This window comes from Cyprinodon tularosa, unplaced genomic scaffold, assembly GCF_016077235.1.
Source record: "Cyprinodon tularosa strain WSP-4 unplaced genomic scaffold, ASM1607723v1 ctg90, whole genome shotgun sequence".
Classification (NCBI taxonomy): domain Eukaryota; kingdom Metazoa; phylum Chordata; class Actinopteri; order Cyprinodontiformes; family Cyprinodontidae; genus Cyprinodon; species Cyprinodon tularosa.
The window spans coordinates 2,648,207-2,673,425 of record NW_024039674.1 but is presented as its reverse complement, the minus strand read 5'-3'; the positions used below and the strand labels follow the sequence as shown (position 1 = coordinate 2,673,425).

Genomic DNA, 25,219 nt, shown 5'->3' with positions numbered 1-25,219 from the left:
ATGGCCCCTGGGGAGACGGCGTAATACCCGCTGTCCAACACCAGCAGCTAAATAGGCTTAGAATGGATTTTTCAATCATAAATATTTTTTGAACCGTCAGTAAGACCTGTTTTTATTCATCCATTTGTTTTATAGCCAGAAAACGCTGCAAAATAATACAAGGTTTATTTGTGGTAAAATCATTTTAGAGAGAGATGTTTTTTTCATATATATCTGCAGTTTTAAAAAATGGAGTAAAATTTTTGGTATGGCATTGTTTGTTCTCTTTGCTCAGACTCTGGGCTGAGGAAGGAGCGACGCAGGAAAAAGAAAATCACCAACATCATTTCCTTTGATGACGACCTGGATGGAGGGGCTGAGGATGAGGAGGATGGAGAGTGGGATTCTCAGAAGCCGAAGGAGGCGAGGACGAGTGGCGCCCCTCCGACTCAGAGCAGCGTGGAGGAAGGGATAGACCCCTTAGAGCCGACCCTGTCAGAGTCCCCGGCCCAGAACGGCATCCCAGAACCCTGTATAGCCAACTGGGTGGGGTCGCCCCACCCCTGCCGCACAGCGCCCCCAGCTGGACCACCTCTACCTGACAGTCAGGATATAGAAAACGAGGAGGAAATGTATAAACCTCGAACACAAAGCCAGGAGGAGACAATCCCCTCTGATCAGTGAGTTGATCATTAAGCTGCCTGCTTTAATAAACAGTTAAATTTGACTGAATAAATGTTTGGACCGGATGTTCAGACTGACTGACAGCCATGTTGTCTGGTTCCAGGCCGGTGCTGGGCAGTCTATCCAGTGTGTCCACCTGGAGTCCAGTCCAGGCTATTACTGCCCCGCCCAGCTCCGACATCCTCATCCCTGTCAATCCTGCTCACCCTCAGCCAGGTACCGACCCGCCCCGCCAATCACAGTCACCCCCACCATAAAAATCCATCCCGAAGACGCCGTTTGTTATTTATTTATTTGTTTTTATTTTATATAGTCTAATAATCCCAGAGGGAAATTACTTCTCTGCATTTAACCCATCCCCTTTGGGAGCAGTGTGTGGTTAAGGGTCTTGCTCAGGGACCCAGAGTGGCAGTGGCAGTTCACGGGCCGGGAATCGAACCTGGAACCTTCTCACTGCAAGGCAGCAGTGCTACCCACTGCGCCACTTGGCTGCGTTAGTGGACACTTCCATCTTCGGTGTTGGTTCAGATGTATTTTAGGTACTTTTTAAGGCTGCCTCACTTTCAGTTTCGCTTCCATTTTATTTCAGTGAGCTCTGTGGAGGACACGGCCGTGTTTCCCGTTCAGTGTGACTCGACAGAATCGGGGGAGAACTGTGAGAGCGGCAGATCGCAGCTCACTTTCAGGTCAGCTATCCCTTCATCCTCAGCAGACTTCTGCGGTTTCTTCTCTCATGAGATGAAGTCATCTGTGCCACATCAATAATGAGATGGTTAAGTTTGTTGTTATTCTCTGATCTCCTGCCTCCAGCATGGACTCCAGTCTACCGGCGCAGCCCCGTCCGCTCTCCAGTGGGCTACAATCAGCTGGGCTGCCTGACACCATGACAGTGGGTGAGTCTCTCCTGCCTCTTTTGTCCAACACTCCACTGCTGTTTTTGGTGACGCCTAGTTTGTCTGGTTATGTTTGATTTTAAACCTGTTCGGTTTATGCAGCAGGAGAGGCAGTGTTACACCACCACGTTAGAGGTTTTACAGATTCTCAGTTAGGTGCTGGTCTGGACTTTAAATAGGCCATTCAACGCGCTGAATCTGCTCAGGACTAACCCGTCCACTCTGTCCAGATGTTTAGGGTGGGTGTTCTGCATGAGGATCCATCTTGGCTGAAACCTTACTGTGATATTTTTTAGTTGGGGGATCTAATCTGGAATAAACGGTCTGAGGAGATCAGATTTTAAAATATATATCTTTAGTCATAAGACATGTTTTATAAATAGATATTTCCATTTTGACTTCTACTTGTGGTGTGATTTTTATTTTATTTTGCATTTTGCTTTTTTTTGTGGGATTTATTTTATGTAAATATTTTCTTTCTTTTGTTATTTTCATAATTATTTATTTTCTTTTTTTGCTTAATTATTTCATTAAAATCTTTTCATCCACTTTAGTTTTAGAAAATGTTTTCTCATTATCATCTTCCCAGTAATTTCAACCAGTTTTCTTTGTCCGGCATAAGGAAGTTACCCCATAGCATGATGTTCCATTATAAAAGAGGGGATTGTGTTTTTAGGGTCTGTTTCTAAAGAACAGAATGTTTTCCTTTGAATGGCGGCCAAGAGGCTCAGTTTCACTTTCTAAAAAAATTTCTCTCATATCTTTGTTGTTTCCTACAGAGATTTCACTACCAAACTATAATCATTTTGCCTTTCTATTATGGGGAAAAAATAATTAAACTATTCACCCCAGTTAAATAAACAGAGATTGATGGAATTCACTCAGTCTGCACTGCACTAATTTAAAGTCAACAGTTCATCATACGGCCCTTATTGCTTTGTAACCAGCCCTGTTCTGCCTTGGCAGCGTTCATTCCCCTTACCTACAATAAAGGAAAGCAGAGTCAAATCAGATCCCCGGTCTTGCCTCTGCGGTTAACCCCTCCAGTTTCTCTGGGGGAAGACTGAGGCATTTCAATGGCATCTGACAGACATTCTCCCTCCATTCCAGGTTTAGCCTTGATGTCCTGCAGAACGGTCTGTTGCAGGTCATTTCTCTCTTCTGATATAAGTTATGCATTTTTAGTTGTAGTGGATACAATATGTAGTTACACTTAAAATAAAATAATATATATAATAATAAAATGGAGAACTACCTCTGACATTTCAGTCATGTTTATCTAGGATCCCGTTGTTTGGGTCATGACCAAGGTTTCATGACAATGGGTGAAGGAAGGAACGCAGGCCGAATAGTAAATGGAGAGCTTTTCCTTTCAGCTCAGTTCTCTATTCTTCACCACTGGCTGCCACTCTGCTCCGTCTGTAGATCACCTGCTCCATTCTGTCCTCACTCCTAAAAAAGCACCCTGAGACACAGGAACTAAACTTGAGGCAGGAACTTCTATCCAACCTTTTCCTTTTCTAGTGCTTCTAGAACTTTTAACCAGTAATTAATAGTGTTCCAATATCCTTGTGGACAAAAAAAAAAGGTAAAGTTTGTGGTTTTAAGGTCTCAAAATGTGGACAAAAGGTTAAAATGCTTTTACACGGCTCCCTACAGTGAGCTCTGAGGAGAATTCTCATTGCTTTTCTTTTACTTTCAGTGATTCATGTGATCCACCAGGTGGCACTGTTGATCTACGTCGTGGATCAGTTATTGTATCTACTGTACCTTCACACATTTCCTCTTGAAGAACCTTTGCAGTGGAAATGTGAACGAGACGAGATCGTATGAATGTCTTCACTTTGCATCAGATTCATGACGTAGACGAGCTGCCACTTTTCATGACCCGTTCTTGCTTCTCTTTGCAGAGCGCTTGTTTTTTTTTTATCTGCTCGGTTCCCTGCAGCTAATCACAGCCTAAAGCATCAGACAGTTGCTGCTGGATTTATTTGTTCTTTTTCATTTGGAATCTCTGTCTCTGCCAGTCAGCTGCACGGTAGAGTACCGATGCTTGGAGGCTCCTTCATCGAGCCGTTCTCTAGGTTATTAGCTCCCAGCGAGAGCAGGGCACTGAGAGTGAGGCGTAAATATAAAAATTACTGCTGTAGATGGATTGAAAACAACATATGAGTGTTATATGAACCCTGAAGTATTGATACAAGTAAACAACATCATGTTTCTGAGCTAAAGGTAGGGGTTTGCAGTAACTCTACTGTCACAGAAGTTAAAATTCCAACCAGATTCTCCATTCTGAGGAAAAGGTCTCTCTATCTTCCTATCAGCAGCTCTGTTACTCCTCTAAGCCACAGACATGATTCTCCAGAGACACCTTCACAGTCCCTCTGGGAAATGCAGAAAAAACAATGAAGGAAGAAGTAAATATCCGGAACACAATGAGCATGAGCTCATGAGGAAACCAGCATGCAACTGTTTTACAGCTGGATACTGAGCACTGTAGAAAGGTAGACTATATTTACCTGCAGATTGAGCAACATTTCCCATCAATGTTCATGGCTTTTTTTTTTACATTATAGTCCAGTTTAAAGGATGAAGATCCGAATACGGACGGATCATGTCTGAGTCTGTACTAAGGCAACATTTCAGGATGGATTACAAAGCTGAAATTCTTGATCTCACTCTGGAATTGGATCTGGTTTACATTAGCAGCCGTTCAAAATGGCCCTTCTCAGTCACCAGCTGACTCCCAACCACTGGCCTCCTGGTGTGTATATTCTTATACCCTGACTCCACCCATTCACTGAATTACAGGGTCTGACCAGGAGAAGGCGCTTTGATTTAGATCTTAATGTTCACAAATCATGACAGAATATTTTAGTGCAGAGATTGATGTTTAAAAAGGAATTGTAGGGGACCAGCTAAGAACCAATCAAGGAAAATGGGGACATTTTAAATGGCTATCACTGTAATTTGGATACAACAGAAATGAACGTGCTTTTTGTTTCATTAGATCTTCAGATCTGAAACCTTTCATGACGTCTTCTGCTCTCTTTGGAACTTTAACCTTCCAATGTTGCAGCCATTCACGTTTAATTGTCTTAGGATGAAAAGAGAGAAAATTTGCTGCAGCTTCTGTTATAATAGCTCATCTTAACAGTTTTTTGGTCTTTAAACTTTCAGCTGCTAACAGTCCTCCATCCAGGTATTTGCTGTCTGGGACAGATCAGACTGAAAGACATCGCCGGTCCCTTCTGCTGAACTTGTGATTCTGCTGAAGGTTGGATTATATTATATCTTATTGTTTCCCAGAAGGCACCTGCTGTTCTCTCAAAGCTTGGTGTAGTTATCTGCTCTATTGCTGCTATCAACGTAAGGGAAATTAGCTCTGCTGAGGACTCTGATACGAGCTGCTACTGTCACATACCCAGGCTTTTATATTGGTCCAGCTTAGAGCCCAGAGTCGTTCCAACACAGTTTGACACGTCCTGCAGTGCTTGATGAAGGGTTCCCTGTCACCTCTAAATTAGATTATGTTTAAGGAAGTATGAGAAATAAACTTTTGGAAAATAATCTCCCTTAATAAAATAAAAAAAAAATTTACCAAATTATTATAGTAATTGAAGGATTTCTTGAAAATGATATTTTACCGTCTTTGTTTGGTCTAATTTATGGGTGCTTCTGGCTGGTTGTTAAATTCATGATGGTTAATAGTTTATTGAACTTTTATTGATCTCACATTGGAGAAATTTCCCTCTGCATTTAACCCATCCCCTTCGGGAGCAGTGGGCTACCATTGTGCGGCGCCCGGGGAGCAGTGTGGCGTTAAGGGTCTTTCTCAGATACCCAGAGTGTCAGTCTGTGGGAGTGGGGCTCAAACTTAGAACCTCAGGATTCCAAGCTCTATGCTCTAACCACTAGACTGCCACTCCCCAATAAGATGTGACACAGAACAAGTTCTCTGAACATTCAAGAAAAAGCAAGAAATGGTAACAAAGTACAGAAACATTTGTCTAAAGCAGAGCAAAAAGGTTTAAAGAGGTACGTTTCTAACAAGCCGTTACACCAGATCTTTGGTAGGGCGTCATTACTTACATCTGTACTATCTGAAGTTCTCCTGCATCTCATCTCTGTTCTGTTTTTAAACCACTGAAACACCAACATTCTTATGGTATTTTTAGAGGCTAGAATGGAGACAAATCAGTTAAATTCAGGATTGTTGTCCTGGGAGCAGTTTTTGCCCCTCGGTGAACAAAGACTTGTTCATGCTCTTAGCTACCTTTTATTAGGCGGCACATTGATTTCCGTTCGCACTCGAGCCGTTTGATTTTTTTTCTTTCTGTGTAGCTTTGTGGTCTGGAACTGCATGAGGGAGGAGAAAGTGTACAGCGTGAGCTCTCACTTTAGTGATTTCCAACTGGATCTGGCAGCATGTGAGGCCAAGCAGACCATTGATTGGAGAGTACTGAGTCTGTGATTCAGCAGGCAGCTTGATTAGAAGGCCTGGTTCTCTCTTAATACACCTATTATTGGACCAGTGAAGTGTTCTGGTGAAGGCACATGAATGCTTTCTGGACTTAGACACACTCTTTTCTCTGATGAACTCCCTGACGTCTTCATAAGAGGACAGGGGGTCATCTGGTTCTACTGAAGCCCCTAATGTCTTGTCTGTGGCGCCGCTGACGACGCATGTTCGGGTTAAAGGTCACATCTATTCCTGGCGCGCAACAGAGGGGCAGAGAAGATGATAAACCCCCCCTATCATAGTCTCTGCATTCATCCTTTTCCTTCGAACCGGTTCTCAGCAGCTTCACGTATGCGTGTCTTCATCGACACCCTGCTGTGTTTGTGAAGATGGAGCCGTATCCTCTGAAGGAAGGCAGCGGACTCGGTGGATTAACTCCTTGTCTCATGGCTGTTATTTCACTTCTACAAGCAGAGCGAGCAGCTTTGAAACCTTCGTGCGAACCTCGAGGCGTACTGTAACAGCAGAGATGAGTCACTGCCCCGGCGCACAGCTCGGCCCAAATCTGTCCCTGATGTTCGGATGAAGATTAGCATCATGCAGCAGCCGACGACCTGCACACTTGGAAAAAAAGATGCAGAGGATTTCACTCCTTTTCACAGAGGTCCTTTGAAAAAGATACCTCATTAGGATTCAGATATTTATTTAGATCACATATTGATTTTTTTATTATTCTTTTCTGTGAAAAGGTTAACACTAAAACAATGAATTACATTTTTTAGAAATTAAATAAAGGAAGGAGTGTTTTCCAGCTGAGGACGACGGTAGGACATCCTCACCTACAAGAAGAATCTTCCTGTAGCCTTAGATAGATTGAGATTCACTACTTTATTGTCATATACACTTCAGTGCATGCAACCAGGGTCTGTAAAACAAAGACATAATCAGTTCTCAAATGAATATATGTGCTAGTAATTAAACTTCACAATAACACTATAAAACATAGATTTGGTCAGCTTGCATGAACCTGAATCACTATGTTTATGTCACACTTGACTATTAGCTCCAAAACCTTTTTAAGAAAACCACAAGGAAACAATTATGTTATTATACTGTATTAAACAGTTCTCCATTACACAGAGAACCCAAGATCAAAATATTGCTCTAAAATACCATGGTTACGTAAAACTGCACAAATAGATATGAAAGTGTGTAGCAGCACCATGCTCTTACTATGAGCTACAGGCAGGGTGCCCTGCTTGGTTACAGGTGTCCAAATGTTCAGGTACGCTCTGAGGTCATGGAGATAAAGGTCTCATAATCGGAGGAATCCAAAATGAGTTTCTGTGCCATATTTCCTCCTCGTTTCTGTCATTAGATTAAAGGGTTTCCGCAGGTTATTAAAAATCAATAAAAGTCATTAAATTATAATTTTTTTAATTAAAGCCTTAAGGAATTAAAATTCATTAAATGTGTTTATTGTGGCATTTAAAATGCTGTATAAAAAAAAAATGTTTATAAAAACAATTTCGTCAGACATTATATCACAATATATTTGCGTGGAACTGCTTCCGGTTGATCGCAAAGCTGTATGTTCAGAAAAGGAGCTTAAGTCAGAGAAGTTAGAGAATAGGGGGAAAAAAAAGCACATTTCAACAGAAGTGGTTGGAAAACAAGGAATTCGGGACATGGCTGCAGCCTGTCGACGGGTGCTTCTAATGCTTTTAGAAATTATTAAAATAATTTCTAAAAGCATTAAAAGAGCTTTAAAAAGCATTCAATTTTAGTTATTCATTCTTGTATAAACCCTGGATTAGGTCAATTGACCAATCTGCTGCCACGAGTGGGATACCACACCCTAGCTTGCTTGATGTTGCCACGACAACGTAACTTCCATGAACTTGTGTTTATTAGGCCTCAAAATAATTAAATTAAACTACAAATTCATGTAATAGTAAAATAAAAAAGACAAAATTATTTCCCAAAATGTTTATAAGAAATGTATAAACTGTGCAAAGTATTTTTTATATACTTTTTTACTCTCCCTCTTGCCATCAGGGGGTGCCGCAGCACCCCAGCTTCCTGCGGCCATGGGGTTAACTGTTAGGTTTTGGTTTGTTGTATTGTGGAGTTCTCTTCTGCTCGCTTGAATTAATCCAGATGGTGTCACATGTCTCTCAAATCCCCTCTGATGCACTGTAGACTGCATGATGAAGGATAGCAGGTCACAGAGGTGTTTTTTCCCAAACCATCTCCACCTCCTGCTTCACAGATGGTGTTATTTCCTGGAATACTGTGTTTGTTTTAGTTTATCCCAAACATTTACCCCCCCAAAATTAAAGACTTTTTCTATTTCTCAGTTTTGTTTCTTTTATTACTATATCCCAAAAATTTTAGGCAAACAACCAGGTGCTTACTGGGCTGACTAATGACTGATGAGATCTTTATATTGTGAGAACTGTTGCTTAGGCTAATATAAAATTTGATGTGCACACTCATGTACACCTCTTAAATGAATGTAATATCTTCAGAGGTCCCACAGCAGGTTATCTGGCACCAGGTTAGGAGTTTAATTTAAAGTCAAACTGCTGATGATGTTGTTTAACACCGAACTTCTGATAAACTCAGCATTTCATTCTGGGCCATGCTGGAAAAGAGGAATCTCCATATCATCATAATATCAGAAAACTAATGTTTTATTAAAGGCCGGAAGGAATGTGTTAGCAAGTCTGTGAGATCCAGTTTGATCTGATGCTGCTTTTGATTAGAAGATGGTTATAAATACAGTTAAAGTAGAAGGAAAGCAGAGATCCTCAGGTCGGCTGTATTTTACTGTCATATCTGCCACTACCAACTTTGTTTTCCTAATTTCTATGAAGGTCTGCACTTCTGTGAGAAAGTATTTACCCCCTTATTGACTTCTCCAAGTTTTGCATTATGTGAAAGGGATGTGTGGGAAGTTGTTACTGAAGAAAAGTGCATAATCATACATTTAATGAGGAAATGATTTGACTCACTTAAAAAAAAGTGATGATTATATTATATCCATGAGTCATGTTGCTGTATATTTTATTTGGAATAAAATATCATTTTGGGGTCCTAAAGTAATATTTCAGGGCTCATAAAACTCATACAAGCCGTTTTATAAAAGGAATCCATGCTGGTTGTCAGTGAGTCGGATCATAGATGTTCTAGTCTGGCCACAGATCATCTTCTCATTGTCCATCTACACCAGTTTGCACCATAACCAGCTAATCTAACTTACAGCTTCATGTTTCATCATCATTGAATTAACTACTATAACTATAGGTTCCTATGCTACTGGGGAAGCATCAGTTGTGTCCAATAGGCACGAATCGAGTCTTGGGTACTAAGGTTGAACCAAAGCTTTAAAAGACCAAAATGCTTTCTCTGAATTTTTTTTTGTAAATGGGGGCTGCTACCCACCTTCACAGCATCATTATTAATTGATTTTTGCATTTTCTCTGACTGTAACAGTGCAGCCCTGCCCCTACCTGTTTCTGCTTATTTCAATTAGCAAGGATTTCCATTTTTTTTTCTGGTTAAGAAGTGCATGAATGGAGACTAAAAGATGGCCCTTTATAAGATTCCCAGTATTCCAGGTCATAGTCATTCCAAAATAGTAAAAAAAAAAAAAAAAGAATCGACTGAAGACGTTTTGCTTCCTATCCAGGGAACTTTTTCAATTTAAAATGTCAGAATTCCCTCGGCTTGCAGGGAAAAGTCCTGCATCCGAGGCCTTTATCGCCCCTGACAATGTATGTCCAAGTGGTTACCTTGTGCATTTCGCATTCGTTACGCCCAATTAGTTTGTCCAGTTCATACAGTATGCCAGTTTTTAAATCTTCCATAAAGAGTTATTGTTTGCAAAGTAATGTTTCCCTAGAGTAAACGCAGCATGCTTATGTCTGATTCTTGTCTCGGTCTGTTTCAGTGGAGCTCCGTCAAGCCATTGTAGCCATGATGAACAGGAAGGATGAGCTGGAGGAACAAAACACGTATGTTCCTCTAAACATTCCCACATCCTTATTCAGGAGGAAAAGAAAAGCTAAAAGGAGTTTCTGAGCGAGAAAGTTTCTCAGAAACGGTTTGATTTTATTTGCTCCAAGCAATTCAATAATTCAATGTTGGAAGGAGTTTCAGAAAGTTGTGTTATTGCATCTGTGCAGTTTATCAAAATGATGGAAAATCTGTCCAACTGCATTACATTTTTCATGCTAAATTATGGTTTGCACCTAGAATAGTAAAACGATGCAGACAGATTTGTGTTGATGGAGTGTTTAGTATGCGAGCTAATTGTGATTCATCATCTCATTTAGTACAACAATTAAAATGGCATTTGTCTAATTTATTGTTTATAAAAATAACATCAGCAGAATGCCAGCGTTTAGTTGGGGAGTATTTCTCTAAATTAAAGAGAGCTGCTACCTGAATTTGATGACAGCATCCCATGTTGCCTTATAGCTAAACACATGTATGATCTGCTTTGTTTCTTTTTTAGGTCTCTGCGCAGCCTGTTAGACGGGGAGATGGAGCACTCAGCAGGCCTGAGGCAGGAAAGTGAATTGTTGAAGAAGAAGCTAGCAGAACTGGAGGAGAGACATGGGGCTAAAGTCCAAGCGTTGGCCAGGTATGATCGTTTCTGTATAAAACTGAAAATGAGGCTGAGGTAGCTTTTAACATCAGAGCCAAACGCTTATAACAACGCTTATAATGGTACAAACAGAGAAACGCCCTAAAGAAATATTTAGGGGAAAATTAGATCAGTGTTTTTGTGGGCTGTAATTAATAACCCGTCTTAATATCAGAGCTTTTTCTTTGTTCTGGGGAATTGTGTCTTTTCCCTTCTTTCTGCCTCAGCGAGGATCTCCTCACTCAGGGATTAAGAGCTTTACCTTCACACCAACTTTACAAGCTCACAGTTGGACTACATAAGATACAGCAATAGGCCTTGTGTGATTGATTTCAGTGGAGCTTTTACACACTTATACTGATTTTAGGCAATTCTCTTTTATTTAGAACTATAAATTCTAAAGGCCACTTTATGCTTCTGACGCATAGCCTCTGCAACCGTCAAATCTGTCTCTGTGTGCGACCACGCCCGCTCTGCAACGATCACATCAAACACATCAAAAAAATGTCCTGCCTACACATCAGACGGTTGTAAACCCGCGCAGACCTCAAGTAAAAGTGCGCAGACAAAAAGCAGCTGTGATTGGTCCTTGGTATGCCTTTCCTGCTGTCTGTTCGGTCGTCCTTCTCGATTCTGTGCCGGGACGCGCCATTTTAAAAACCGAGGAGTAATAACAACAATGGATAACCACGACGAAAGGTTGATTTTAAAGATTTTCATCCTTTGCTTTTTGCAGAATTTGTATTTCTTGTTTTCAGAGCTTGCTGAGCAATAAATCGGTCTATCATCTATTCAATCAATATTGGATGGATCCTTGGCTCCTTGCTGGTAATTAGGGTTTGTTTAAAGAAGATTGAAAAAAAAAAAAGTTTTATATCTCCTACTATCACCTACTATCGTCTAAGTTTGAATGTACCTTTTAAACAACGTCACCTCCTCATGTGACCTTTACGTTCCCTCCCAGCTGCTATCATCTCCCTTCATGATGGTTTTTATACTGTCTTTAATGTCACCACCCAAAGGATATTGGTTGAGTGTAGATTAAAAAAGGAGGAGTTGAATGGCTAGAATGATGGTATTTATAAAGCATCTCTTCACATTCACAAGGATTTAACAAATTGTCAGCCTTTAAAGATCATTAAGATCAAGGTTTCTTGACATAAGGCCAACATGCAATCATATTGGTAATATGGCTGGTAATAAATCGATGTTTAAAGTGTTGTTGTCTTCCTGCTTTGGGTTAATAGCGAACATAGAGTAGTAAATCCAGCCACTAGGAAAAAAAAAAAAAAAAATCCAGTTAATTATTTCCAGCTCAACAAGGTTTTATTGAAAAGCTTTTACTTGGCTTAGTTGCATTTTCCTAATTACTTGACCCCTTCCCCTCCTTCCTCTTTGCTTGTAAAACATTTTTATTCTGCATTAAGCAAATTTCACCAAATATATCACTGGCACACGCTGTGTGAATGCATGGCACTTGGATAATTAGCTAACATTTATCACAGTCCAGGCAGTTCTTCCTGATATGCATACTGCATGATAACAGCCTTAATGAAGATCATGATTAAAGGTAAAGCTTAACTGTCTCCAGATATCTGGGCCCAGTGGTTAAATATTCACTGCATGTCTGTGAAAATGTTGCATTCTTAGTGTTTTCTGGAAGTTTATTAAGTAGGTAGTTTATTGTCCTGAACCAGTTGAATAGCTGCTGAAATTCTGTCCAGTTAAATGCAGAAACCCAGAGCAACACAAACTGGACCCAGTTATGTTGCCAAATACATTTTTTAGATGCTCTGTAGCTTTTTGACCTCTGTAACTCAATACATTTTTTCTGTTTTTGTCAATAAGATTTTAAGCAGTGGACTGGTTGAAGGAAAAGATTGGTTATCCGAAGTGGAGGGATTCAACTTTAGCTTTATTTTGTTTGAAGGGTTTATTTTAAAGGTAACTGGGTTTTATTTAGAGATCTAACAGTAAAATCAACCTTTATCTGAAATATTTTGACATCCTAATGTTGTTTCATCAGTCATGTGATGCTGTGTTGGTCCAAATGACATACTTTGGTGCTTGTGGTTTATATTTTTACCTGCTGATAATCGCCAGACTCTGTATTTGCTAGAATGACTCAAACATTTAAACAGGAAAGCCTTTAGAGCTTGGTTAGACATTGGATAAAACTTAAAGGAGATTAGAGGACCTTCCTGGCTGCAATCACAGCTGCTGGCTTCAGACCCATACCTACTGCAGCTGCGTCACTGTTATAATCATAGCTATTACCACCACATCAACCAATGGCAGAAGTTGCGTCTGTGCAAATATCAGTGTTAAATCCGCACAGCTCGTTTAATCTGCGAACTGGAGGTTACGTGTCTCAGGCAAATGCTTGAGTTTGCCCCATTCACCCTGAAGGAGTTTCATTTCCTTCCCTGCGCCATAAATACTTGCAGCTTTATGGTGATAATTGACCACCTGCTGGTTGCCTGGAAGCGGACTGCGTCACGTCGGCTTTAACCGTACTCGGGCCCGGTGCCAGTCAATCTCTGGGCTCCTTACATGGACGATTAGTCATCTGTCAGCTGCCTGAGCAGAAAGCCCTAACTGCTCCGTGTTCACAGGACATCAAGCCAACAACTCGATGGATCGGTTCTCATAATGTTAAATGCAGGGACTGGTGGAGCTTATTTGGAGAGGAACTTTAGATGTGAGGTGTTCAGTTAAAATGTGTAAATTATGAGAGGCATAAATAAGGAAATATAAGTGTGCTGGGAACATTGAGTGTGACGTATGGTGTGAATTTCCACAGACACACACAGCCTGGCCCACTCTGTGTTTTGTTGCTGCATCTCAAGCGCCGCTTTTTCCTTCATAGCCAAATGTGCCTCGATCAATAGAGGCTATAAATACTGCAGGAGGTGCTGCTGGCCAGTGAACGCTGAGAGCATCACTCACTCCTGGCAGTGTGAGCCGCCGATCTTTGTTGCTCATCTTCTGCACGGGTCACAGTATGGAGAACCGGAACCATAAAACTGGACTGCTGGCTTTCTTTGGGTTAAATAAGAACTCGTTAAACGTCTGTTGGCTTAATTGAGACTTGTTGTTTAATTTGCAGTGACGCCAGCTGTAACGTTTGGGTTAAATGTTTATTTCCAACACCAGATGGTCCTGTTTTTTTTCCGAGAGGATGCCAACAGTTGTCTTCTAATTTTACTGCTTTTCTATGTGGTTGCACTTTTTAAGCAAAACAGTACCTAAACCCAACAGGGTGGCACACGTGCATAAGTGAACAGTGTCTTATTGGCTTATTATCCAGGATGTCATTGAGATTCCAAGAGATTCCAAATCTAAATGGATTCTTTCCTGGTAAAATAAAGGTTAAATTAAATAAATAAACTTGTTTATGTTGCCTATTTAGAACCCTTTTTGATATATTTACTAACCTGAGGACCAACAGGCCTTATGGGGACCTTAAAGAGTCAAATGAGAGGTATGGTGCAAATTAACTTTAGGTTAAGGTTAGGGTTAGTAACATACTGATTAGAATTAGGGTTAGGGTAAATGTCAGGCTTAGGTATACATGCAGTAACTAAAATGAATGTAAAGTCTTAATATGGATATAAATATAGATTCTAGTTTTTTTTAATGGCTGATTGGGTACGGGGGTGGCAGAGGATGAGCGAGGCTCCATAGATAGATTCTAGTCTGACGCAGAGGGGGGTCGGCTAAAACAGGCCGCTGCTCACTTGCTGACTTACTCATGCAGAAGAAGAAGGAGAAGAAATCTGGTCTACAGCAGAACCCCTACTCACCCACCAGTCCAAATATAACAGCAAACTGTAAGGCCTTTACTCACACCTCAACATGGAACAGCCCACAGTCTCCCTCAGACTGCCAGTTGGAAGCAACGCCTGTGAATGATGCTTGTTGTCTTCAGCAGACCTCCTGTAGATGAACATCCAACCATGAAGACGGTCTGTAAGAAATGCAAAGATGTAATGTAGCATTAGTCAGTTTAACACTTGGGTTGAAGCTAATTGTTGCCTCCAGTTGATGGGAAAAAAAAACATTTAATAGTAGAACACTAAGAGTCTGATCCTCAGATTCAGAATTGGGAGCACTAAATGATTCCTGCACATGTCTTAATGGAGCAAGGATACATCTTTATAACTTTGTTACCTCAGATGACATTACACCCTAAAACAAAAGACCATGTTCACTCGCAAGGGCAGATTGTTGCATTTTTCCCCCCTCCTCTCCTGAGCATGTGCACAACACAGCTGTCATTCTGAAGTTTACCCCTTTTTTTCGGTCTCGTTTCTGTCTCGATAGAGCTGTCTTATTCATTGTTTTATTTCTGAAATAATAAACAGTAATAATAATATTATTAAAATAATAATGTAATAATATTACTGTTTAGAATCGAAGGCCAAGATTCGCATGATGGTTTCCTAATATAGCACTTCAGCTTAAAGTGATAAGAAATGACCCTCAACACCAGATTTTTTTTATGCAGATAATCATAAATGAGACATTGACAGGTTTTAAACTTTTATTTATCTTAAAGTATAAAGTCTTTTTATAATTTTTGAATTTAATTTTCTGATTATGTAACTCAAACTAACAGACAGCTTTATTTTTACTATTTAACGCCTATGGGTCCATCAATCACTAGTTTAATGGTAAAAATATTTAGTTTGAAACTACTTTTGTGTTTGAATTCAACTCAAACGAAAGTCTTTCAAGCTGTTTTGGCAAGAGAAGCAACAATCAAGAAAGGGCACCTGGATCACCGGAGGGCTGGCAACACCTGACTGATCAAATTCCTCTCCAAAAACCATACAGCACCTCCTGATCCCATCCCTCTGTGAAACCCTGGCTGCTGTAAATGATTGTTATCTGGTATATTTTAGCAAATTATAATGCAGGCTTGTCAGTTAAGTACCATTTTGTCAGACCCTCTATCAGGATGGCTGCAGTGGAAACACAGAGACTTAAACAGGTCCGTATTTTGTGTAATCGCCATATGCCTTAAAAGTCCTCGAGGAGCTGTCCGGTGCTGAAGACCGGGCCCCGTGGTGGGCGCACCATCTGCTGCCTGACTCTTTGCTCTCTTTTTGCCGACAGTTCTGTGTGTTTGAGGTCGTCAATAATCAGGAGAGTGAGATTTAGACCAATTTGGCTCCTTCCGGATGGGATTACACAAAGTTTATGTTCTGGCACAAAGACAAGTTTAAAAGTTGATATAAAGTCGACCGACATGTTTTCAAGCCTTTTAGATGGTGGAGCGGAGAAGCAACATGTGTGCATTCTGTTTGCCCACCGTGGAATTGAATAATAAGCCTCAAGGACACCTGGGTCACATTTATTAAAGTCCCCAGCAGGCCTGCAGATATTAAAGATCTCTAAAACCTTATATATGAACGTTACTGAAAAAATGCAGATGTTTTTCTCCTAATTTTTTTATGTGTGTCCCCAAGTCTTTCAGCTCTCACTGTCTTATGAGCTAAAACCGATCTCTACTCAAACCAGAATGATTGTGACAGGTGGTTTAATTCTTCATCCTACATTTAAATGAAAAGATTATATTATGATTTAATTTATTCAGGTTTCATTGTAAATAGTTCTTAAAAGGATTTCCGTACGTTGAGGACGTGCAGCTTTGGATGCTGTGCTGGAGCTCACTGAGTGACGCTAAAAGCTCTCATTCAGTTAGTCGTCTCCTGGCGATGATTAAAGCAAGCTGCTAAAAACGTCTTGTTTAAACCTGTTTGTGCATTTCAGTGCTGGATGCACTGCTTTCACAAAGCTGGCAGTTGCAGGAATATGAGGGATTTCGTTTCTCATGATTGCATCACCTGCACTCTTGCCGTTGGTTGTCAGATGAAAAGCTGCAGGTAGAGGGAACATTATGGTTATGCTGCCCTTAGAATTACTCATTTGAAAGTAAAATAGCACCAAATAATGAGGCTATCAATATTTTTTACAGCTTAATTAGTATGCAGGAGGTAGATTTGCTAAATTAGATTTGATCATCCCACAACCATGGAGAAGCATTAATGGATAAATATGCAGAAAAGCCATTTTGTCTGTGGAAGCTGATAGATTTTTATTGCAGCCTGATTTCTGCAGAAGTTGCTGAAGAGATTATGTCTCAGTTTGACCCACAGTGACTGCTGCAGGTAAGGCTGGAGCTGCATCTGGATGTTGGTTACTGGTGTTCTGTCAGATGAGCATACCCAGTCAGACCAGCATATCCATAGTCAATACCCGTTTATCCCTTTAGTTTTGTATGAAAAATACACTTTAAACCACCTCAAGGGGCATGTATTTCTTTAGTCATGTAGAAAAATCGATTTAATTACTAACTTTTTGGTGTTTTTTGAAGTGTATGAGGATCTGACCTTACACTTTTTTTTTGGAAGTGACTAAAGGGATACACACCCGTCGAGGTAGTTTAAAGTATATTTTTCATACAAAACTTAAGTGATCTTAAATTAATCTAATCTAACCTGAACAGAAAAGCGTTTCAGAAATAATTTCCTGCTGGACCTGCTGGTTGCTCTGGTTTGCTTGTTAGACTATAAAGTTTTATGTGACAATGAATCCAACTTTAAAGGGACACTATGCAACATTTTTCAGTTAATGTGTTCCATAACGTTTTGGATGATTAAATGAGTCATTTCAGGTTGAACAAAGGTATTCTCGGCCGCCCTGGTAGTCTGTGGGGGAAATACTGCACTTGCAACTGCAGGAGCACCGACCCGCACCCACAGGCTCAGAAGTCTCGTGAGAGTCAGTCTTGCTTTACGGCGAGAACTGCTACACGCCCCCAGTTAAAAGCATTCTCGTTGCTAGCACAGTGGCGATCTTTGTGCAGTTATGCTACGTTCACGCAGCAAAAGCAGCAAAATCGCGTCTGCTGCTTCCTTTTTGCTGCTTGTACCAGTTAGTTCTGACTCGTGGCTGAAGCAGCTTTGCTGCTCCGGCTGTGTCTGAGGCGCGTTTGGCGGAGCTTCACTAACCTTTCTCTGCCTTGCAGCTATATTTGCTGTGATCAGTGGGAATAAAGTAGTTTTAATATGTGTTTAAGTGAGAAAATACACCTGAAAACGTAATCAGTGCAGTCAGTTCATTCAGATTATTATCCTGCCTTCAATATTTTTTCTGTCGGAGCCGCTCAGACCCCCACATACCAGCGGGGCGTCAACAGTATGGATCCCTTCATCAGCAGCGGTTCACCGCGGCAGCTGGTAGGTGTTTTTCATCTAAATAATCCAAACTGCATATTCTGCCGGCAGATTTCTGCATTTTAAGTTAATTTAGGCGTCAATAAACTGTTTAAGAGGAGTGATCATCAGCGCTGTGTCTCTCTCCCTGCGTTAAACGCACCCGACGCGCTGCTTCAGCTGCTCAGACGTGCTGCGCCTGGTGCTCAAAACGCGCCGCGGGACCTTTTGTTGCGCCTTGACGCGCGTCAACCATTGACTTTGCATGTAAACTCGCTGCTTCTGTCGCGCCAGCTACGTCCAGTGTGAACGCAGCGTTAGTCATTCGCTGCTAAGCTCAAAACAACCGCGCCTGGCTTGACGGAGAAACCAGGAGAACAGCTGTGCATATTTACGACAGTGCACTTTTACTTTCGCCCTCTGGAGGGAGCCTCACTGGAAAATCAACACCGGTTTCATAGTGTACCTTTAACATTTGCTGGCAAAGATTTGTAAACATATGAGCATAAATGAGTATTTTATTTTCAGTGGCATCATCTCATACTGAACACTTTGGAGAAATCCAATCTTTGCTGAGAGTGTTTTAGTGGCTTATAGGGGAAATGATATACAAAAATATGTGGCCTTCCTGCTGCAATGCCTTATACAAACTGTCTGTTTGTCATCAGCAAATAGACAGTCTGTATAAGCTGCCATCAGCAGCTTCTTCTGATTTTATAACCTTTTGTAAGTCAGCATGCAGCGAGCTAGATCTTTCCTCTTTTCCGATATACTTGGATAATCCTCTTCTACCTTCACATTTCTACCAGACTATCCAGAGTGTTTGTTTCAGATATTTTAGTTTTCATTAAATTGCAAACCATGTACTTTTACTTTTTTGTGTGATTCCATAAATATCAACATTCCAAATAAAAAAAAATAGCTTTTTTTGTACTTTAAAAAGTTACTATTCCAACTAGGTCTGCAACTAATGATTATTTAGCAAATTGATTAAGAAGACTTTTTACTAACTCAAACCAGGTGAAACTTAAACTTTTTTTCACTTGAGTTCTGGATAGAGCATATTGACAGATGAAAAACTTTTTTTTTATCTTGAATGCAAAATGTTTATATACATTTTTTTGTCAAATTTCTATAATTACTGATCAATGTGAGCTGGTCTGACATCTAAAGACACGTTTAAGGGTCTCTATACTCCATTAACTATTAATCGATTACTAAATTAGCCGACAATTATTTCAATATCGATTAATCACGATTGTCTCAGCCCTAATTCCAACCAGGGGTTCCTCAGTACAACTTTTTCAATTACAATATCCGTATCGGAGTTTTGAGTTCTGCCCTATAAAAATATCGACCCAATGCGATATCAACATGAGTCATACTTTGTGGAGTGGAATAATAGAAAAGGTTTTATAAGCGATTTACTAACAGACAATATTAGTCAAAAACTATAGGTAAGAGAACAAGTCACCCATTTTTATTTAGTTATTTAGCCCCACCATGGGGCCCGGTCTTCAGCACCGGACAGCTCCTCAAGGACTTTAAAGGCATATGGCGATCACACAAAATACGGACCTGTTTAAGTCTCTGTGTTTCCACTGCAGCCATCCTGATGGAGGGTCTGACAAAATGGTATTTAACTGACAAGCCTGCATCATGATGTGCTAAAATATACCAGATAACAGTCATTTACAGCAGCCAGAATTTCCCAGAGGGATGGGATTAGGAGGTGCTGTATGGTTTCTGGAGAGGAATTTGATCAGTCAGGTGCTGCCAGTTACAGTGATTTCTAATTCTGATACTGGACATTTTATATGAAGGCTGATGTGTTGTGATATTCTTTTTTTTTTTGTATTGTTTGTTTTTATTAGGATTAGATTTAGGCTTTAATGGCTTGCATTGTCTGCCTTCTTTTTCTTTTAAAGAAGACAGACAGGGTATATATATATATATTTATATATATATATTTATATAGATATAGATATATATATAGATATATAGATATATAGATATATAGATATATAGATATATATATATATATAGATATATCTATATATATTGATATATCTATATATATAGATATATCTATTTATATAGATATGTATATATATATATATAGATATATATGTATATATATAGATATATATATATATATATATATATCCTGTCTGCCTTCTTTTTTTTTTTTTAAAGAAGGCAGACAGGACATTGGATTAAGGGAAGAAATGCATCAAAGGTCAACAGTCCAAGACTCGAACCTTTGACGACAGAATTGCAGACTAAAGCCTCTGTTCATGGGTTGCATCCTTAACCCTTGCACCACCATTGCACCTCGATGTTCGTGTTTTGGCTCATCAGACTGATTTCAGATATCAGTATGGCACTGGGATGTCCCTATTTATTAAACCTAAAAACAGAAATAAAATATTGGTCTTTAAAAGTGGCAAAATAATCTTTATTAGCTTTACATAAAAAAAAAAAAAACTAGAACTAATCTGTTTATAAAAGGTAAGGTCAGGTTTGGGACTCGAAAAGATTTATACACTCACCGGCTGCTTTATTGTTTACAACATGCTAGTACCGGGTTGGACCCCTTTTTGCCTTCAGAACTGCTTTAATCCTTTCTGCCATAGATTCAAGGAAGGGTAAATCCATGCTTTCATGTTGTGAACCAAAATTTCTGACCCTACCAACCAAATGTTGCAGCAGAAATAGAGACTCATCAGACCAGGCAACATTTTTCACTCTTCTATTGTCCAATTTTGGTGGAGGCTGGGCAAATTGCAGCCCCATTTTACTGTTATTAACTGACAGTAGTGGCACTTGGTGTGGTCTGCTGCTGCTGTAGACCATCCGCCTCAAACTCAGATGTGTTGTGCGTTCAGAGATGCTCTTCTGCAGACCTCGGTTATTTGAGTTGCTGGTGCCTTTCTATCAACTCAAACCAGTCTGGTCTCATCTGACATAAACAAGGTATTTGAGCTAACAGAACTGCCGCTCACCGGACATTTTCTCTTTTTCTGACGGTTCTCTGTAAACCCCACAGATGGTTGAGAATCCCAATTCTAAAGTATTCAGACCAACCCATCAGGCACCTTTAACCATGCCCAATCAAAGTCACTTCAGTCACCTTTCTTCCCCATTCTGATGTTTGGTTTGAACTGCAGCAGGTCATCTAGACCATGCTGAAGGCATAGAGTTGCTGCCATATGATTGGATGTTTCCAAATCTGTGTTAACAAGCATTTGGACAGTTTTACCTAATAAAGTAGCTGGTGAGCATTTTTAGCTTTACTGAATGATAAAATTGATTCTTTTTTTTTTTTTTTTTAACTATAATATTTGGAGAACCCTAATCTAGAGTCCTGGGTTCTCCTTGATCAAATATCCTGGATTCCCGGGTCCTCATTGGTCATCCGGATAATCTAGAGTGGACAGACACATCCTCACACTCCAATGAGAACCATGAGGAGATCTTATTTTACTGTAGTAATCAGAGGTATAGTTTTTTAGTAAGACAGTAGTCATGTTTTGCATCCTGTGCAAGTTTTGGCCTCCATAACCGCATCCAGAAACTTTCTTTAAATTGTGTACAAGTTATTTATTTATTTGTTTTCCTGTGACGTTTGGCTGCAAATTGCACTCAGGGGCGTTATTCTGTCTCTACAGGCATCTCTGCTGCTCTCATATACAGCCTCCAAACACAGCCGACTTTACCTGAACATCCAGCCAATTCAGTTGAGTTTATTGCAAATTAAGACGACTACTGAGCACAGCACTAGTAAAGTGAAATAGTTCAGGGAATCCAACTGGGACGGAGGAAAATAGACACACACAGCGCTTATTTCAGCTTCAGTAATTACTGCAGGTACTTTAGCTTTCCTCTGTTTTTTTTCTCTCCTTTCTCTTCTTGATAATCATCTCTAATATTTACTTTGCCCTAAGCATTTTTCTAAACTTTACATTCTTTGCTCTCTGTCTTTCAGACTAAGCGTTTACTGTTTGTTTATCCCTTAAACACACTTAGTTTCCCACTCTTTCACCATCCCCCCTTATTTGCTTCAGTTTCTTTATTTCTGCTTCCAAGGCAGCAGGGTTTTTCTTTCTCTCTCTGTTTCTTTTACACACTGGCAAAGTCACAAAGTCCTTCAACAATCTCCTGCACTACTATCATGCAGTCTTCTCTCATGGCTCCAGCAGTGGATGATATAATTGGACCCATTAGAGTTTTGTACATGATCAGATTCTGACCTTTTATGATAGCACTATGCATCCTGTGCCAGGCAGGATGAGACCGTAAAGGCTGCAGATGCAGAATAACTTTGGGAGATGGAGACTTATATAGTTAAAGTCTATTGGAAAAAGGACTGCATGATAAATTATGAGTATATCATCATTGCAGTATCAATGCTAATGTTAGCCAGTCAGAAACAAAGAGGCCAGAGACGAAGGAAATAAATAGGCAGATCATTTATATTATAGAATGACAGAATTAGCTAAGATTGCACAGCCTTAATGGGAACCATAAAGTCACTTCCCAGACTTTAACTCTGAAAGCCTGTGGAAGTTATATCTGTTCATCTTTCTGACCTAAAGAAGTTTCGGTCACATTTATCAAAGATTGCATTGGATCTATGCTAGAAATGTATGCAAAGCCCAAAAGATGACAAAACACATACAAAAGATAGTTTAGATTTTTCAAACCCTGCGGAATCATAAGAACAAGCAAAACCATTAATATGTCAATATTTTTATGAAATTAAATTAGGTGAAAATAACACTTTTCGACTTGAGGAGTTCTGGATAGACCATATTGTCAGATGATGTTTTAATAAATAAAAAGCAAAATATTAAGCACTGCGCTTAATTTATTCAAATAAGGTCCAGTGGGTCGACTCTCCAATATTAAACCCCATTCGATATGTAAAGTCAAGAGCAATGCTCTCATTATCATGGATCAGGAAATCTTAGTGATCCATAAAAATGTGTTGCCTCCTTATTCTCCCATTTTTATGAAATTTTCCAACAGACCATTGCGCACCAATACACACGTCTATGACGGTAATAAAATGTATAAAGAAATCAAATTGAGAGGCTTCACAGCTTAATAAAACTATTGGTTGAAGTATTGCATGTTTTTAATTCATTACAGTTGTCCTCATGTTTATTTATGGTTCAAAAGTACGAGTTTGAATTTGATATTGGACGCTTGTGATGAGGTGAATGTATGATTATTTTATACAAAGGGTAACTGAACATTCAAAAATAGTTAATCTGGCTTCAATTTTCTTTTTTTTTTGGGGAGGAAACCTTTTTGACACGTTTTTTTTTGATAGGTGTCAGCCTTTATGTGGTAGGTGCTCTACCCAAGGGCCCCATTTTGTCTATGTGCAAGCTTGATATCTCAGTTCCCTGGAGGGCTTTTATCCACATTCCTATGGAAGTACTGTACTTGTATTCCTGGCTCGGAGACATCCAAGGCCCAATAATTTTGGCTGGTGTGTTCTAAGTAGGAAATGTTTGCACCATGTTTCATTCGATCAAACAGTCGTTTGAGACGTTCTTGACATACGCTTAATAACCTCTGCACAGATACTAGATTACACCGAACCCCAGACATCATGATTTAGATTTTAGGCTGCAAGAGCTTCTAGTCCAGGATCTGCATTAAGAATCAGCCCATAATTTAAGTTTTAAATATATGTATTTAGCAGTTTTTGCATTGAACTCTCTCAACAGAATGGCACTAAGAGGACCTGTAATGTCCAACTTCTATTTTTGGTTTTCTATGCTGGTTTTTAATTAGACTGCAAGAAAAATCTTTAACTCACACAAATATCAGCTGTCCAGCAGACACCAGAAGACTTTTCCTGTTGGAATGTAAATAAAGTCATACCAGAGGAAATTTCTGTATTTGCTTCAAATCCCAGAAATACAATATTGTCTTAATTTATTGATATTATTTTTAACATAACAGCTGCTTTATGTAGTTATCGTTATGACTGCAGGGACTGGATGGATACATTGGCAACAAACTGTAAAATACAATCTGAATTAAGAATCAGCCCAGAGCGCTTATGCCGTTATCTCCCAGATGTTGATTGAAATTCAGAGAAGATGGCTGAAGGTAAGACAGTTTACCTACCAGGAGTCCCCCCCACCCCATATTTGGCTTGTTCCATCTGGCAAAGGCTGTTTTTCTGTACTAACTAATGGAAACGGCAAGCACATTACATTAGCTGAAAGCCTTTTAGTTGTATCAGAGTGATCAATAATTCAACAGAATGTGTTAATTTCCAGAGCGTTGTAACCTAAAAAAAGAATTTGTACTTGAAGCACATCTTATATTGTTTAGTTTAGAGTCGTTCGGCCTATCTTCTCTGCTCTAAATAAATGATTCACAGCAGAACAAACGGAGGAGTTCCTCGCTAAATTAACTTTGCACTGGTAGCATGTGTCAAAATTGGAAGCATGTTCTGGATTGAGAGCATTTTATGATACCAGGGAAGACGGAGCAGCTTGGAACGTTGCTGAATGCAGGCCTTCGGCTATTTTTAAACGCCTGGTTTTTGAAGACTTGAGAAGAGAGGTTTCATCTCATTGTATGGCTGCAGACTGGATAATGGAAGCTTGATTTTATTCATATAAGTTTGGCTAAACATGTTTAAGTTCTGCATGAAAATAAATAAATTCTTCCATTCATAGCTTAGAAGTACACGGATCTTAATGCATGACCCAATGAGCGATTAGTTAGGTCAGGTTATGACTTGTAACCAGAAGCAGATTGTCATGATCGAGGGGATTTTTCTGACCCACATGCAGGAAACCACAAGCAGGATTCAAAGGATCAATCTCTTTATTGTACTGAAAACAGAATCCAAGATGGGTTCAGACTGATCAGCTGCTTCAGCTGCTTTGTTTCAGAAGATGAGCCGATCCCGGAGGGGGCTTGTGGATTGCAAAGGTGGGCTGGAGACCAAACGGTGGAGAGCGGGCAGGCAGACGGAGTGACAGCGGAGCCAACTTAGTCGGACAATCAGGCGGTGAAGGGTAGTCCAGCTGCTCCTTATAAGAGCTGCACCAGATGAGAAACAGGTGGATCACCTGTCGGGTTGGCACGCCCTCCAATTGGAGATCTGATTGGAAACCTGTAGTCTCAGCCACACACAGACACCATGACACTGCCCCCCCCTCAAGGGCCGCCACCTGGCGGCCTCCCAGATCCAGAGGACCTAGAGGCAAGAAAATCTCTGATAAGGGACTTATCTTTAGATGAATGAACGGGGAACCCAGGAACGGTTCTCTGGACCCCAACCCTCCCA

The 25,219-nt window shown here is 40.1% G+C and overlaps 1 protein-coding gene across 1 annotated transcript in view; it reads left to right on the top strand.

Annotated features, from left to right (window-relative positions):
• The window catches only part of snx29 (sorting nexin 29), a 204,937-nt gene that overhangs the window by 14,519 nt on the left and 165,199 nt on the right, over positions 1-25,219 (top strand). Inside the window, exons 8-13 of the mRNA XM_038274170.1 lie at positions 275-659; positions 767-879; positions 1,253-1,349; positions 1,474-1,556; positions 9,974-10,037; positions 10,541-10,669. Coding sequence (XP_038130098.1) covers positions 275-659; positions 767-879; positions 1,253-1,349; positions 1,474-1,556; positions 9,974-10,037; positions 10,541-10,669 — 871 coding nt within the window. The remainder of the gene's footprint in view (positions 1-274; positions 660-766; positions 880-1,252; positions 1,350-1,473; positions 1,557-9,973; positions 10,038-10,540; positions 10,670-25,219) is intronic.